The 17,792-nt window shown below is 50.9% G+C and overlaps 1 protein-coding gene across 1 annotated transcript in view; it reads left to right on the top strand.

Annotated features, from left to right (window-relative positions):
• The first annotated feature begins 2,076 nt into the window (after window positions 1–2,076).
• Window positions 2,077–17,792, top strand: part of LOC123019660 — a 48,987-nt gene continuing 33,271 nt past the window's right edge. The window contains exons 1-7 of the mRNA XM_044422705.1: window positions 2,077–2,148; window positions 3,050–3,984; window positions 4,189–4,315; window positions 6,907–6,974; window positions 7,396–7,519; window positions 9,662–10,768; window positions 15,803–15,871. Coding sequence (XP_044278640.1) covers window positions 3,241–3,984; window positions 4,189–4,315; window positions 6,907–6,974; window positions 7,396–7,519; window positions 9,662–10,768; window positions 15,803–15,871 — 2,239 coding nt within the window. The 5' untranslated portion in view covers window positions 2,077–2,148; window positions 3,050–3,240. The remainder of the gene's footprint in view (window positions 2,149–3,049; window positions 3,985–4,188; window positions 4,316–6,906; window positions 6,975–7,395; window positions 7,520–9,661; window positions 10,769–15,802; window positions 15,872–17,792) is intronic.

Here is a 17,792-nt window from a genome sequence, read left to right as displayed (position 1 = left end):
CAGCAGGACAGTGGACTCCGCCTCCTCTGGGAGGGGGGGACCCACCGCTGCCAGGGACGGGTCCGTGGGGAGCTGCTATGGCTCCCCTGCTCCCCTCAGAGGCGGTCACCGCAACTGGTCAGCAACCTGGAGGAGGGTGTGTTAGGCTCGTCAGTGGGGCAGCCCAGCAAGCCTTTCTGCTTTATGCAGGATGTGGGAGAGAATAGACCCCATGAGAAAGCGAAAGAAGAGGGAGAGCGTACCTCGCAGGGTGCCTGCGGTGGGGATAAGATTGAGAGGTGGGGGAGAATTGCGTAAGCTGCCGTGTGTGAGAGGAAGAGCGAGCGAGCGAGCGAGCGAGAGAGCTACACGGTGGTAAACAGGGCAGGGCGGCGTTCAGCACCACGGACAGCGCGCACGGGGCTGGGCGCCGCGGCGGGAGAGGGCATGTTGTGGCGGGCGATGGCGAGCCCAGCGGGCTCTGGAATGGGCGCTGGCTGCTTAGGACAAGGGAGCGAGGAGCCCGTCGCAGCCCCGGCTCGCATCCTGCCCCGCTGCATCGGCGGGAGGCTGCCGCTTCTGCGCGTGCGCGTGAGAGCGAGCGAGCGAGCGAGTGGGCGGGCTGCGCGGGGCGGCGTTCAGCACCACGGACAGCGCGCTCGGGGCGGGGGCGGGGCGGGGGCAGGCCGGCTCCGCCCGTGGCCGCGCGGGGGCGCCTCCCTGGCCAGGCACCTCCCCAGCCCCGGAGCCCGCCCTGCGGGGCGGGGCGGGGCGTCCCTCGGCCCCCGCCCGAGGGCAGCCCGCGGCCGGGCGAGCCCCGCGGGGAGAGCGGCCGCAGCCCTCCTCCGGGCCGGACCGCCTCGCCTCGGCGGGAGCGCGGGTGGGATGGCGGGTGGGCCGCGGGAGCCAGCGCGGCCCCTCCCCGCGCCTCTTCCGCGAGCTGCTCCGCCCCGGCCAGTCCGGCGCCTGCTGGAGCGAGGCTCGCCTGATGGCGGGAGCAGCGGCCGGATCGGAGCCTCGCTGTCCGCCGGTGCTTGGGGGCGCCGCTGCTGCTGGCCGGTGGGCTGGTTGCTGGTTGCCAGCCGGGCTCTTCTGCCTGAGGCCGCCCCACAAGAGGAGGACAGGGGGCCGGAGAGGTGCGGCTTTCTGGTCCCCCGGTGCCCCCCTTGCGCGCCACTGCAGCGCCCCACTCCCCTCCCCACGGTCCGGTTCCCAGCCCCAGGGGCCGCCTGCGTGGTTCCTTCTCGCGGGCTGCCAAAGCCGCGCTTCCAGAAGACCCACGGGGTCCCTGTCCTGGTGTGCCGACGCCCAAAGCACACAACGGGGGGAGGCTTCCTTTTATGCTCGGGAATAACCAGCTACCAGCGCATCGTTCCGGATGGCGCCCCGAGCAGTCCTCCGTTGGCCCTTTTATGCATTGACCATCGCAGGGTCACACGTTACACGGTTAACACTTTCCAAAAGGTTACAGAAGCAAAAGGTTGCAATGGCGTGGTCTGTCCTGCTTGGACACCAAAGAACATGTTCCGAAGGAGAGGGGAGGAAGCGGTGCTGTTGAAGAGAAGAGGAGGAGGATGGGGTGGGCTGGTGTGAAATGCCTCAAGTGCCATCCAGCTTTCTCTGGACTGGTGCCTGGTCAGTGCCAGCTACATTTCAAGGATGCACACATGGTGACTTCTGGAAAAGGGTTTTTCTCAGGCCTGGCTGTGTGTCAAGGACTGCATGATTTAACCAATGAAAGTTCCATCTATTGATTTTGTGCATCAGGATTGTTCTGTTACTTATTGAAGCATTTCTGCTGAGCATTTATTTCCAGCAAGTGTTGCTCGAGGCCACCAGCACCAATTTATTATCGATATTATTATTACATTACATTTATATTCCACCTTTCCTCCTCTTGCAAGGAGCCCAGGACAGCTTACAGCCTCCTCTCTATTTAATTAATGCATATATTTATTGCTTACATTTTATACTGCTCCGTAGCCGACGATTTCTGTTTTGTCCTCAGAACAACCACCCTGTGAGGAGGATAGGATGAGAAGGAGCTCGCAGAGCCTCAAGGCCAAGCCGGTACGACAGCCCGGAGCATTTGGGCCGCAGCCACTACCCCACACTGGCTCTCAGGCAATACGTAGAGCAGAAACAAACCAAGGACTCCGAAGGGACGAGGTACAATGCGCCAGCAGAACCCATTTGAAGAGGGGTTAAACCAGCGAGGCTGCCCGCTGAGACTCGGCCCTCTAAGGGTTAAGGGAACAGTCGCGGTCTCGTTCCTAGAGGGGGAGAAAGGAAGAGGCGTCATCGCCATAGAGCGAGCGGGAGCGAGAGGGGAGAGAGGGCGAGCCGCCTGGCCCCGCCCCCCGCAGAGGGGAAATCCCTCCGGCATTTCCCGGGGCAACGAGGCGGCGCGGTGAGTGAAGGGAGGGCGGGAAACGAGGACGAGGACGAGGGAGGGGCAGCCCACAAGCTGGGCATGGTGAACAGCAGCCCAGTACCCATGTTCCCCAGCAGCGGCTGTGCATGGGCATCCTGCCTCGGGTCTTGGAGGCAGCCTATGGCCATGAGGACTAGTAGCCACGGACAGCCTTCTTTCTGCTCGCATTATGCAACCCCCTTTAAGGCCGCCCAAGCTAGTGGCCGCCGGTCTATCCTCCGGGGGCGAATTCCACAGTTCACCGTGCGAAGCCGCCCTTCTTGGACCGGTTCCCTGCCAGACCGCTTCATGGGATGGCTCCTCTGGGCCCCAGCGTGGTGCCAGGGGGAGAAAGGTGTCTCCCTCTCCACGGTCTCCACACCATTCATCATGTTGTGCTCCTCTGTCTTGCCTCCCGGTTCTCCCCGGTTTTAGAAACAGTCCCAGACTGCCCTTCTAAGGGATTTGCTCCAGACCCTCATTCACTTTCCTAGCCCATTTTTGCACGTAAAATAGCGGGATTCTTGCAGAGAGAAAAGTGAGAGGTTGCAGAATGGAAAAAAAAAGGGTGAGGTTTTCTGCCCTCCAAAGCCAAACTTGCCACACAAGCTTCACTCACTGTCATTTGTGCCTATTTTGCTTTCTTCCATCAAGTAGGAGAACATCTTGGGGACTCTACACATTTCACACAAACATCACTTTGGAAAGGCCGCCTTTCTTTCTGGACCTGCTCTGTAAAACCAGCATAACAACAGGCCTCAATTTAGTGGCCAGATGCTTCTAACGTATTTGCTGCTGGGGAAAATGGTGGTGCTGGACTGAATTAGAATCATCCACCTGCAGAAGAGATGGCGGAAGAGAAGGAAGAAGGGTTCGCGGCCCCTCGTCCCCAGTTCCAGGCAGTGCTAGAGGAGATGAAGCCCAGAATCAAGAAGGAGAGAAAAGACCCAGCAACACCCAACCCCGGACTGGGATCCAGTGAGCCAAGAAGAGATACCAGAACAGCTGAGCAGGCAGGGTCCATTGGGCCTGAGGAGCAGCAGCTGCTCTGGGAGGCCCAGTTGCGAGCCTTCCTCAAGGCAATGGAGTCCTCTTCCTGTGTGGTGGGAAACTCACAGCTTCCAGGAATGGGTCTGTGCAGAGGTCTTAAGACTTCCCTGCTGCCTGACGAGGCCGTTGCAGCCGCTTGTCAGCTACCTAAAGAAGAGTATGCAATGGATCTCCAGGGAGCAGCCCAGGAAACGTGCATCACATCAGATCCCAGTGGGAAGGTGAAGGAAGAGAGGGAGGAAGCGCTCGACACAGAGGTCCACCGCCAGTGCTTCAGGCGGTTCTGCTACGGAGGGTCAGGAGGGCCCCGAGAGGCTTGGCGTCAGCTCTGGGAGCTCTGCCACCAGTGGCTGCAGCCGGAGAGGCACAGCAAGGAGCAGATCCTCGAGTTGGTGGTCCTGGAGCAGTTCCTGGCCGTCCTGCCAGCGGAGGTGGCGAGCTGGGTGCGAGAGTACAGGGCCGAGACCAGTTCCCAGGCAGTGGCCCTGGCGGAGGGCTTCCTCCTGAGCCAGGCTGAGGACAAGGAGCAGGAGGAGCAGCAGGTGAGGGCCTTTTGTCCTGGCCACTCCCAGAAAGAAGCACGTGGACATGTGGGAGAGACCCCCGACCTCCTCTGCAGATCCTGCAAGGCAGCACGTCCCGTGAATCCCAAACCCCAGTTCACCCCGTTTTTGGTTGTCGCATCTGTGGCCCATATATGCTTCCCTTTCCCCATTCCCTGTTCTGAATCCTCATTGCTCTTTCAGGCAATGAGTCCGCTGGCAGAAGTGGCCCCTGATTCTCGCAGGGCAGAGAAGCCTCGCTCGGACCGCAGGCAGAGTCCCCTGCTGAGGGGTGTCAAGCAGGAGGGCGGCAGACGTGTCTCCGTGGAGGGTGAGGATGCATGAGAGGTGGGCGACTTTCAGTCTGTTCTCCCACCCCGTATGATGCCAGGGATCTCTGGGCTGTTTTCCAGAGTCCTTTGTGAGGAAGGGGCTTGTCTCCAAGCCTGCCACACCATTCAAAGTTGTGTTCTCTTTTAAACACTTGGAAACTTAGTACATTTTTTTATTTATGTCCAAGAGACCAAATGGGGAGAGGTGTGTTTTCATCCAACAGAAATATAGAATATGTATAACCCTCCTGTGGGGATCTTTTCCTCTTTAGGGTGTCCCACTGCCTGTGGCACCCAATCTAGCATAAGAAGAGGTCTCAGATTATCACATCCCTAGACCATCGCCTTAATGAGGACTAGTATTTATAATTATGTGGAGGCTCACTCCACCTGTTCATTATTTCATATCAATTTATGATCACCATAAAACATGAACTCCTGCTTAGCTTTAACCCTGTAGTAGGTGAGGATTGAGAAAGGGCAAAACAGAACCAAAGTTCATATTAAGTTTATGTTTAAAAAAACTTTAGCAGAATATGCTTACTTAGATATAGAGAAAATTTAACATCACTACTGGTTACCATACCCCACTCTTTCCTTTAGTTCCAAAACAACAAAGGGGTTTTTGTTGCCTTAAGAAGCTGGCCATGTTTGAGTTCCCTGCTTGTCTGCAAGTCAGTTTCCCCACCAAGCTCCAGCCCAGTTAAATCTCCACTTGCCCTAAGGCGTGGGTCCTCAAACTATGGCCCGCGCGACGGATCCGGCCCACCATGGCCTTCCAGCCGGACCGCGCCACCATTTGCTGCCCGCGTGTGTGCTTGCTGCGCGGGTGGGAAGATGGTCTCTGAGTGAGCAAGCCACCACCTGCCCCCTGTACACGCGCACTCGCCACTGCCTCGCAGCGGGGGCAGGGAGGTGGTGGCTCACTTGCTCGGAGGTGTTTTTGGACTTCCTGGGAGATCTCTGAGCGAGCGAGTGAGCAAGCCACCACCGCGCGTGCCCGATGCTGCCTCACACACACCCGACGGCACCTCACCAGCCCGTGCCCCCAGGCACCCCCACCTCACCAGCCCACGATGGTCACCGCAGCCTTTCAACTGGCCCCCTATTCAAAAAGTTTGAGGACCCCTGCGCTAAGGGCTCCCTTCGGCCAGGAGTCCCCCACGCCTGGCAGCTGCAAGGCCTTCTTCAGGTTTCTGCAGGCCTCGGTTTGGTCTGGTTGCGGCCTCAGGTTCACTGCGCCCAACGGTCGCACTGGCTTCCTGAAGGCCCCGTCAGGCATCACCCACAGACCTTCTTCACCTCTTGCAGCCAATGGTTTCGGCCTCAGGCCTGCCTTTCGGCCTCTTTCCAGCTCTTCTCCCAGTTCTGGATGCTGCTCATGGATTTTGGGCTGCTTAACGCCGGCGTGTTTCTTTTCAGCTTTGCTGGCCTTCCCCGTGCTGTACATCTCTTTAGATACTCTCTTTCTGTACATCTTGTTTACCGAACTGGGCATGTTCAGCCTCAAGAAGAGAAGACTGAGGGGAGGGATGATAGCACTCTACAGGTACCTCAAAGGCTGTCCCAAAGAGGAAGGCCAAGATCTCTTCTTCATTCCAGAGTGCAGGGCATGGAATAACAGACTCAAGTTAAAAGAAAGCAGATGCAGACTAGACACCGGAAGGAATCAACAATGGGGCCAATTACCTGGGGAAGGTGTGGGCTCTCCCTCACTGGAGACCTTCAGAAAGTGTTTGGAGAGGCATCTAAACGGGATGGTGTAACTTTGTGTCCTGCAATAGCAGGAGGTAGGACCTGATGGCCTTCTGGTCCTTCCAACTCTACTAGTCTATGATTCTGTCCAGCCAGACCCCTCCAACCAACCGTCTCATGGTGAGGTTGAATTCCTTACCACCACCAGACTTTAATAATGGATCAGACGTTGCCGGGAGAATGTCCACAAGTTAACCAATGATATCTGAATCCACACTCTGGTATAAGAAAAAAGGAGACCTTACAGACACGCTGCACGGCGCTGGTAACAGCAATAAAAGGGTTGTTTATCGGTTGGCAGACGCCATCTGAACATTCAAAGTGTGCATCATTCCTCTGGCCCCAGTCAAAATAAAATACACAATTTCCCCCTTTTCCCTTCACCCTTCGTGCAGGAGTCACTGTGCCAAAAGGAAACAACGACTGGGTTCCGACGACACAGTGCCCCGTGCTCAAGAGCTGACTGTGGGCCCTTGTTGAACTGTGGGTTCTCGTCATCTGAATCCAGCTGTGTTAAGCCAAGAAGAGAACCCATAATTTGTGGCTGAACGGTGCCCTGCGAGTCATTCACCCTATTCGCTCAACGGGGTTCAGACGATACAATAACCCATGTTTCAACAACAGTCCTTGGTTCAATGAGAACCCAGTGTACCCAGTGTGGATTATCGTGTTGTCCAAACCCGATAACTTTTGCCTGCCTCAGGTAAAACCAGTTTTTTTCCTTCACCCATCTAAAATGCGAAGGAAGAGTGGACATCTCCAAACGCCCCAGTGTACTTTGACTTGCATCTTTTACAACATTCTGCCAGCTTCCCACCATTTCTGTGTCCCTCAGGTACAGGAAGGATGCCAGCAATAAGTCCTCAGACATCTCTTCTTCCAGAAGGAGCGGAACCTGAGCGGGTAGGAGGCTGGATCGCTGGAAGGCGGGGAGGGAGCAGCCCTGGTCCCCACCTGCCACTCAGGGTCTGAAAAAATGACCTGCTTGATTCTACAAAACCAAAGTGCTAAGGAGGCCCTATTGCATCAGAGCAGAGGCCCATCTGCCCCAGCCTGTGGCCGACCAGATGCCTCCTGGGAAATGCGCAAGCAGGACAGAAGGGCCGGGGGTTTCTTGCTGTTCTTCACCAGCCGCTGGTGGTCAGAGAGGCCCAGCCTCTGGCTGTTGGTTGGGGCGGCAGAAAGTCACCGTGACCAGCAGCTTGGTCCTCCACTAGGAAAGCACCCTGCACAAATGGTTCCTCCCGGGCCAACCGCCTCTCCCTAGCCAGGTGTGCAGTCTCTATGTCATCCTTGAGCCAGACACTTCCTCTTTTTGGCCCAGGGCCCACGGATCTCTCAGGCGCTTGCGGTGTGTTTCACTGAAAGATCGGCCCTGCCGGCTCTTGACCAGGGCGCCCCACGCAGGCAAATGATGGAAGAGGACTGTGGGATCGTGTCCTATCCTGGTAATCGTTTTTTTCTTTATTTAAGGTACTTTTGATCCCGTTCCTCAGCTAGAAGTGGCTTAAAGATATAATCGCTATACAAGACAGTTGCAGCTGTGAAGCGTAGAGACTAAATACCGTATTTTTCAGACTATAAGACACCCCCATGTATAGGATGCGCCCCAGTTTTAATGATCTCTGAGCAAGCAAGTTGCTGCCACCTCCCCGCATGCACGCACCCGCACCAGTCTCTCCTGATCGCGCCTGCTCCCCCAATCGCACTGCACCCACCTCCCCCCCCCGTCGTGCCCACCTTCCCCGATCACGCCCCTGTGCCCACCTCTCCCCCTGGCGCACCTGTGATCGCGCCAGTCTCCCCCCCCCACCCCGAGCGCACCCGCAGTTCTCCTCTCGGCCCCCTGTGTATAAGACGCCCCTCCATTTTTAGGTAAATATTTTAAAGAAAAGGTCTTGTCCTATACACGGAAAAATACGGTAGATAAGACACAAAAAGAAAAAGGAATGGAGCAAACAGGAAAAAGTAAGAGATAAAAAAGAGGAAAATGTAAGAGGTAAATATGCCTCTTTCCCTGGTTGATGTTAACATTTGTTTACAGATGTGATGATGAAGATGATGCATTTTTAATCTGCATTAGGCATTTGAGGCTACTTTTTAGGGTATTGTGCTCCCAAGCTGAGCCTAAATAAGATACATTAACCCTATCGGATCGTAATTACTGCAACACGCTCTACGTGGGGCTGCCCTTGAAAACGCTCAGGGTACTTCAGCTGGTACAAAATAGAGTGGCCAGGCTGCTGACGGGGACCTGCCGTTGTTCTCACATGACGCCGGTCCTCTACCAGCTCCACCGGCTTTCAGTTGAAGTCAGTTCAAGGTGCTGGTTTGACCTATAAAGACCTAAACAGCTTGGGACCAGGATACCTGAAGAAACATCTCCTTCCTTTATTTTATTCTTTGGCCAGGGCGACTTAAATTATATTGTTAAATTATATTGTTTTATATTATTTATTTATGATTGTGAGCTGCCCCAAGCCTTCGGCAAATGGGGCAGCATAGAAGTTCTCTAAATAATAAGTAAGTAAGAAAGATGTTTTGCTGCCTGAAGCTAAGGAGGGAACGGGCATCGCCTTCCAATCCCCATACAAAAGCCAACTGGCCTGGCAGCCGAACCGAACCGCTCCTGAGCACCCTCTGCTACACCCGAAGGCGGAAGGCTGACCTGGGGCATGCAGAGTTCTCTCCTGCAACCTCTCACTGCTGCCTCCCCGCGTCTGCCGCCTGAAGTGCTCGCTTCACGCTGCCTAAAGGTGGGACCAGCCCTGCCAGCTCATGCTGCACAGCCTTGCCTCAGCTCCCCAGAGAGGTGGCCAGCAGCGCTGTTACCTTTCAGAGCACGGGCACAGCTGTTTCTTTCTTCCACGGGACGCTCCGGACTCCCAGACTGGGGACAGGACTCCAGCCTTGGCCCTGGGCAGCTGCTCAGAGTCCCCTCCCACCACCCCCCTCAGCCAGCGCAGAAGGAGCCAGCTGGGCTGCTTCTCCAGGGTTGGAAAAGCAACCTTGGAGAAGAGGGAAAGGGTTGCTCCTCTCTTGGGGGTGGGCAACCAGAGCCACCAGTATGGCTCTCCTGGCAGTGACTGTCAGAACGGGGAGCTGGCCCCAGGTCCCCATGGACCCAGTCCAGTGGCTTGCAGCACATTAAGGTAAAGGTAAAGGTTTCCCCTTGACATTAGAGTCCAGTCATGTCTGACTCTAGGGGGTGGTGCTCATCTCCGCTTCCTAGCCGAGGGAGCCAGCGTTTGTCCGCAGACGGTCTCTGTGGTCATGTGGCCGGCATGACTGAACACCAAGATGCATGGAGCATTGTTACCTGCCCACCAAAGTGGTACCTTTTTATCTACCTGCATTTGCATGCTTTCGAACTGCAAGGCTGACAGGAGCTGGGAGGGAGCAACGGGAACGCAACCAGCCCGGCAGCACATTAGCTGGTAGTTAATGCCAGTCAACAGAGGTTCTCAAATACCCAGCTAAGTATATTCAGGAACCTCCTTTATTGCAATCACTACCCGAGGATATCCAAAGCTCTGTTGAAGATCTATTTCTGACTCGGAGTTTTACCAATTTCTTGTCTCTTTTTCCAGATGGAAACAGGTGTGAAGCAGACAATGAGAGAGAACCATGTGAGATGTCACCGAAGAGAGGCAGATGTCAAAAGAGTGAACAGCAAAGAAGGAAAATTGAAGCCAGTCAGAAGGGGAATGCACCCTTTGCTTCTCAAGGCAGTGAATGCCATGATATTGAAATTCAGCAAAAAGTAGATAAAAGAAAGAAAAACAATAGGTGTCAGGTAGATGATATTACTATGAAAACTCTAATCTCTCGTGAAAAAATGCACACTGGAGAGAAATGCTATAAGTGCCTGGAATGTAGGAAGAGCTTCAGTCAGCGTATCGACCTCACTAAACATCAAAGAATACACACAGGAGAGAAACCATACACTTGCTTGGAATGTGGAAAGAGCTTCAGTCAGAAGGCAAATCTCACTTCTCACCAAAGATTCCATACAGGGGAGAAGCCATATAATTGCCTGGAGTGTGGAAGGAGTTTCAGTCACAAGATAAATCTCACTTCTCATCAAGTCATTCACACAGGGGAGAAACCATATAAATGCCTGGAATGTGGCAAGAGCTTCAGTCGGAAGATGAATCTTGCATCTCATCAAAGAGTTCACACAGGGGAGAAGCCACACACATGCTTGGAGTGTGGAAAGAGCTTTGGGCAAAAGAAAGATCTTACTTCTCATGAAAGAATTCACACAGGAGAAAAGCCATATAAATGTTTGGAATGTGGAAAGAGCTTCCACTTCAGGCAGAGTTTTATGTACCATCAAAGAATTCATACAGGTGAGAAACCATTTAAATGCTTGGAATGTGGAAAAGGTTTCTATCACACAACTAATCTCACTTATCATCAAAGGATTCACACAGGGGAAAGGCCATTCAAATGTTTGGAATGTGGAAAGAGCTTCAGTCAGAATGGGGACCTCAGTAAGCATACAAAAATTCACACAGGGGAAAGACCATACAAATGTTTAGAGTGTGGAAAGAGCTTCATTCAGAGATCAGAGCTGACTAGACATCAAAGAATTCACACAGGGGAAAAACCCTTTAAATGCTTGGACTGTGGAAAGAGCTTCAGTCAGAAGACAAACCTCACTTCTCATCAAAGAATTCATAAAGGGGGCAAATGATAGAAATGCTTGGAATATGATTTCAGATTGTCAGACATTTAATCTATAGCTTATGTTGGAGAATCAACTTACAGGATGCAGTGAATAAATTAATGTAGGGCAAGAAGCCATGCCAAAATGTTGACAAAAAAGAAACTTAGAGAGCTTCTTCCTATATCAGTGCATAGTGAGAAAGAACAACATACAGGCTAGATATTTCCAAGTGGACCAGGGAAGATAGATTTTTTTTTCAGTTAAGTGTTCCTGTCTTGCACATCTCGTTCATAAATATTACATTTTTGTTGAACTGGTCAGAAAACTGGACACAGTTGGCCCATAAAAAAATCAGTATACATTCCAATTACCAATAAAAGTGATTCAAAAGAGTGCAGTAAACATAGGACCATTGCACTAATTTCCTCTGCAAGCAAAGAGATGTTTGAAGTGTTGCAGTATGGAGCCAGAAATGCCTGATGTTCAAGCTGGATTCCAAAACAGAAGAGGCACTTGAGATCATATCGCAAATATATGTTGGCTATTGAAGTGCACCAGAGAGCTTGAGACGATCAGTCTACATAAAGCCTTTGACTGTGTGGATCACCAAGAGAGCTTCAGCTTTGGCCAGTGTAGAAATGTAATCGTAATAACAATGGATGGTTCTGAAAGAACGTGCATTTCTGATGCCTCACCTGTATCGTGGACAAGAAGCTACTGTTCGGACGGAATATGGAGAAACAGAATGGTTTCCTATAGAAAGGCATCAGACAAGTCTGTATTTTCTCTCCCTATCTCTTCCATCTGTATGCAGAACATACCATAAGGAAAGCTGGATTAGACTCAGAGAAAGGGGTGAAAATTGGCAGAAGACATAGCAGTAAGTTATGCTGGGAGGGAGCAGCAATGAATTGCAATGACTCCTGATGAAAGTGAAGGAAGAAAGTGCAAGAGCAGGACTGCAGCTGAGCATTAAGAGAGCCAAAATCATGACCACAAAAGAATTATGTCAACAATGAAGCAATAGACACTGTGAATGATTTTGCATGCCTTGATTCAGTCACCAAAGGGAGACTGCAACCCAGAAATTCGAAGAAGACCGAGACGAGCATAGCAATGAAGGAACTAGGAAAGATGATCCAGTCACTGCAGCGCATCTGCACTCTTGCATTCCCATCACAATGTGTGGCTGTGAATGCTGGGCAGTGAAGAAAGCGAACAGGAAGAGTATGGACGCTTTCAAAATGGTGCTGGAGAAGAGTTTTGTGAATACCCTGGACTGACAGAAAGATGACGTGGACCTGAGGTTAAATCAAGCCAGAACTTTCCCGGGAAGCAAAAATGATAAAACTGAGGGCACCTCAGATACATCATAAGAAGGCAAACTCACTGGAGAAGGCAGTCCTGCTGGGGAAATCGGAGGGCAGGAGAGGGAGAGGAATTCCAAAAAGGATGACTCAATTTCATAAAAGGAGCCACAGTCTTGAGATTAGAAGAGCTGAGCAATTCCATGAAGGACAGGAGGGTCACCATAAATTGGCAACAAAAGAGTTAAGCAAAAACAATGCATATTTCACTATTGAATACTTTTGTGGAGTTGGCCAAACCTATTGATCTTTATGTATTCGTATAGCTTCTTTGTGTTGTAAAACCAGTATCTGAAATTTGCATTTTCTATTTTTCATTATTTTCAAATGCCTCTCTTCTCATGACAAATTATAGCTGAAGGAATGCCATTTGTCCTGTCAGCTTTCTTGGAAGAGGCACCCAAGTTGTAATGCCTTTCCCAAAAGGGCAGGTCTGGTGCCAAAACTTCAGGTTGTTTTTGTAATTTCTGTAGTTGTTTTAAAGATTGTACCGGTGGTTTTATGGTTGCATTTGTGGTGCAGTAGAATTGTACACTGCCCTGAAATCCTAATTCATATGAAGGACCATATATGAATGTTACAGACAGAGAAGTTCAACATGTGTTATCTTTCTCTGATTTTCAAGAAAGAATCAGGCACTGACTGATGAATGTTTTAACTGCATAGTCTAGATGGAGACAAGGCGCACGGCTTCCAGCAAGACTGAGCTAGCCCTACTTGTTGGCCATGCTGGGAAACATGCATAAGATTATGTGTTGAAGGCATGATCCAGGTCTGAAGTGTTCCCTTTAAACAAATATATTGAAATTAATCTTGCTATATATTTAACTTGCACCTGGAAAATGAGTGGCCTATTTCAAGAAAGAGCAAACTCTGCAGCATGTATTTTGACTTTGTGAGTCATGAGTAGAGCTAAAGTGCTATAAAAAACTATAAAGGCCCTGTCAGCCTCTTCTCTCTCCAGCCTTTGCGACTTCGCAGCCTTTACCCCCATCCCCGCATTTCAACTAACTGCTGTGTCTTAAGGGCTAGAAACTTGCCGCTTTGGACAAGGAACTTGCCCTGAAGCTCAGTTTTCCACTCTGTGTCCCCATGTTCTACTTCTGCTGCACTGCTATAGTGTCGTAACCCACGCCTGGCTCTGTGGCATGGCGCCTGTACCACCGAGTTAACCAAAGCCACCTCTGCTCCCTGTCTCTAGTTTCAGCTTCTAGAATGCAGAAAGCGGAGGCGACATTTCCCCCCCCCCTCGTGTCATGCTAGACCCTAAAGGGCTCATCCTGTGAAACTCCGTGGGAGATGCAGAGCACAGGACGGACCAGCAAAAAGCCGGCTAGACCGTGCAAGCGCAATTGGCTGCGAAATGGGACTCAGAGAGGGCGCATCAGTGGCACGTTCTCAAACTGGGGAGAGGTGACAGGTGGGGTGCTGCAGGGCTCTGCAACACTTTTATTACTGATTTAGATGAGGAAGTGCAATAATTACATTTGCAGCTGACACACAGCCAGGTGGAATAGCAGATGCCTTGGAAGACAAAGGTACAGGGTGGTCTCGATAGGTTAGAATGCTGGGCAGGCAGCAACGCAATGAAATTCAACAGGGACAAAGGCCAAGTCCTCCGCTCAGGAACAAGCAGCCAAATGCTCCACTACAAGATAAGGAACAGGTGGCTTGACAGCGCTGTAAATGAGAAGGATCTTGGGGTGGTTGTAGATCACAAGATAAATGTGAGCCAAGAATGTGATGCAGCTGCAAAAAGGGCAAATGCTATTTTGGGCTCTTTTAAAAGAAGCATCACTTCCAGAACGTGGGAAGTACCAGTTCCACTATACTCAGCAATGGTCGGGCCTCACCCGGACTACTGTGTTCAGTTGCGGGCACCTAAGTTTTAAAAAGAGTCAGAAAAGCTAGAAAGGGTACAGAGGAGGGCAAGAAGGATGATTCAGGGACTGGAGACAGAGCCCTCTGAGGAAAGATTGAGAGAACTGGGCATGTTCAACCTCAAGAAAAGGAGACTGAGGGGGGAACATGGTATCTCTAAGTACCTCAAAGGATGTGACAGAGAGGAAGGTCAAGATCTTGCTGATCCCAGACTGAAGGACATGGAAGAATCAATTCAAGTTGCGACAACCCAGATTCAGGCTGGACATCAGGAAAAGCTTCCTCACTGTCAAAGCAATGCAACAGTGGAAGCAGCTGCCTGGAGAGGTCTTGGGCTCCCAGACTACAGACATTCGGAAAGAAACTGGACAGCCACCTGGGTGGAACAGTGGAACTTGGTGACCTGCAGGGGGTTGGTCTTGATGGCCTTCTTGACCTCTGACTCTACCATTTTATGATTCTGTCAAGTTCAACACCCAGAGAACTTCGGCTGTTGAGTGGTGTTGAAATGAAACAGATACATCAAGTAAATGAACCCAAAGGAAAAGACGTGGTGGCTGAGCAGATTCTTGCAGAAAGAAGGGGAAATACCCCCATCGTAGAAGAGAAGGTGCTGCAGGGGCAACACTGGGACAGTTCGAGAGGCTTCTCCTTGGAGAGATGTGTAGGGTGGCTCTCTCCACGTAAGATTCAGTGGTGCTAAAGGGAAAAGGAAGGGGATTCAGAGAGAGGAAGAGGATGGAGGGGCAATCGATTATGTGGATTCACCTCCAACACAAAGCATGTAGGAATTTTACCTAAACCAAGTTGGCCGGGGCCTTCACGACAACAGCAGCTCCAGCTGCTTCAGCTTTCCCACGCTTATCGATACGAATTCCTTGCAGCCCTGCTCTTTCCTAGTTCCATCCCTTCGAGTCAAGCCAGTATTTATTTCATAGGAGTCACACTAGCAGCGTTGTGGCACTGGAGGCACTTATTACGTGCCTACCAGCTTCCCTTCCACGGCTGCAACCTTTGCTATGGATCTCATCAGACAGTCGGAAAAGAAATAATGGCACGGGCAGCCCTGAGGCCAGACATCCTTGGCTGACATCTTTGCCTAAACGGAGAATTTGCTAGCTGGCTCTAAAGGGCCAGCAAATCAAAATGTTCATTTGATGCTCAGTTTTCTAACTGTAGAAAGCTTCTGTCAGAAGAAACATCATTATTATTATAACATTTCTATGCCGCCCCTTGCCGAAGCCTCGGGGCGGCTTACAACACAATAAAATACAATATAAAAATAACAATATAAAATTAAAATTAATAATATAAAATAAATAAAAAATATAAACGATATAAAAGAAGTTAGAAAAGAAAAGTTATGAAAGAAAAGAAAAGTCGCCCTGGCCAGATCTCGCCACACAAGTGCTTAGAGTGTGAAAAGGGCTTCAGTCAGAAGAACGCACAAAGGGAATGAAGCATTAAAATACTTGGAATGAGAAAAGAGCTTAATCGAGAACTATCCTTTCTTTCTTTTTTATATAAGTAAAAAAACAAAGAAAAATAATGAGAAAAAGGACAAGTTATTAAGGGACACTGAAATTAATTAAAAGGAAATCAAACTATCTGTGAAAGCAAACACCCTACCAGGGGAGCAAACCAGCTGTTCTAGCCCCTGATCCTTTTGGTGCCTTTCTCTGTACCTATTTCTCTAAGCTGATGAGTCTTTCATCCTGGTTTTTCAAAATATTTTGCTTCAGGTCAACTGAGAACCAGCAGTTGCAGGTGGTTTTTAGCCCAGTAACTGATTGGGTATTTCTGCCATGAAGGGAAAAGGGACCAGCCAGGCTGGGCCACGAACCAGCTTGACTCTAAGATTGCCCCAGCAGTGACAAGAGGTAAGTTGGAGAAAGTTACATATTTACCAGGGAGTAAGGCCATGGAACTCAATAGGCCTTGCTTACACAGGGAGAGAGGAAGGTGCCGAAGCTTTCTGCCCCAAGCTCTTTCGGTGTTGGTGCTTGGGTTGATTGGTTGGAGCTCCTGGGAGCTTTGGCAGGACCAGCCTGTAAGCAGAGGACAAGGTCTGGCATCCAAAAGCAACACGCGCACTGGCTGAGTGGGTTTGTGTGGCAGGAAGGGAAAAAGCCTAGAGCAGAGACGGGGACGCCAAAGGCCAAAGGGGGAAGTCGCGCAAGATGCTTCCACGTCCTGCTTGGAGAGAAGCCCATGAAGGGCCCTTCCATGGTCATCCAAGAACTGAGGGCACTGAGCTGGATTCCTAGAGGAGGAGGTGATGTGGGGTGTGGGGTCCTCCACAGGCAATGCCGTTCCTGCAAGGCCCTTTGTGCCTCACTTTCCCTCCCTAGAAAGGAAGGACACTTTCCTGAAGTGCCAAACCTGAGCCTAGTTTGTGGGTGTAGGGAAGACCCCCAAATCCCACCTTGTGCGTTGGAGTGATGGGCGTCCCTGGGCTGCTGGGGAAACAGGAGTGTGGGGCAGATGTGGGAAGCCCCTCTATTCAGCCTCCTGTGTTTCATGAAACAGAGGGGAGCTGGTCTCCCCATTTCACCGCCTAGGGATGCACCCCCCACACACACACACACACTATCAGGAAATGTCCTTTGGCCCATTCAGCTGGTCAGACCAGCTGGCCCCTTTGATTTGGCAAATTATCATTGCATTGCAAAAGTGGGGGGAAGGCTGCTTGTGAACTTGACAGAATCTCGGTTTTCAATTTGTGAGGAGGAAATAAAAACTCGGGTTCGTGGGAAAGCTCAGACGTTCAACCCTCCGCTGCTTGATTGTCGGAAGCCCCAAGATTCCCTGCATCACCAGGCAGAGGCAAACTCAACTGCAAGGTTGCAATACAAGTACAGAGCATTTTATACTCTCCTGGTCATGTACACAAGTACAGAGCAATAGATGACAGAATGCAGACATTACAATGAGATTCTGAGGTCATTGTTTACAGAACAAATAAGATGGCCAAACATACAGTGACAATGAGAGTACAGTACTTCTAATTGCAGTGCGTTGACGCTTTAGTTGAGTAAATTCCAGGAATTAGAACCCATCCCTGGTCTGCTTACACATGTAAATGTGTCTATTGCTGAAGCATGGAGGAAGTCTGGTTTGAGAGCTTCACTCAGGCTTGCCTCTGTGGGACTTAGGTGGGCCCATTCAGAAGTAAATAGGCGCCCAGTTCGGTCCCAGCAGGGAAGACGGGCGCAATCTTGGCCATTTTCCCTCCCAACCAGCATGATCACGGCCATCTCCCCCCCCACCCAACCCCGAGTGGGGAGATGGCCACGCTTGTGCTCTGGTGGAAGGGGGGGGGGGGGGAGATGGCCCCAATCTTTGTTGTTGTTTGTCACATTGCTTCACTTTGCTTTTTCTTATTAAAAAAAAAAATGGTTACAGAACGGATTAACCTTTTTTACATTGAACCTTATGGGAAAATTTAACTTGGGTCACGACCAATTTGGGTCATGACCAGAGTCCTGGAACGGATTAAGTTCGTGAGCCAAGGTACCACTGTATATATAAAATAATCCATAATTTAAAAAAACCCTCTGATGCAATCAGAAAAGCAGCAACCTTTCTGCAAAACAGACACCAGCATAAGACACAACACACAAAGCAATCACAGCTATAACCCAGGATGATCAAATATCATAAGCAGAAGTCCAAAGCTGGGGTGGGGGGAGCCTTCCAGAGTGTCGCAGAAGCCTGCCGTGATGCAGCCTCATGGCCTCTGGTGTCGACTGGTTCTAGAGGTGAGGGGCCACTGCAGAAAGGGCCCTTTCCCATGTATTC

Source organism: Varanus komodoensis, unplaced genomic scaffold (assembly GCF_004798865.1).
Source record: "Varanus komodoensis strain SLA01 unplaced genomic scaffold, ASM479886v1 scaffold133, whole genome shotgun sequence".
Lineage (NCBI taxonomy): Eukaryota > Metazoa > Chordata > Lepidosauria > Squamata > Varanidae > Varanus > Varanus komodoensis.
The sequence above is the reverse complement of the archived record's forward strand: the minus strand, read 5'-3'. Positions and strand labels throughout refer to the sequence as shown.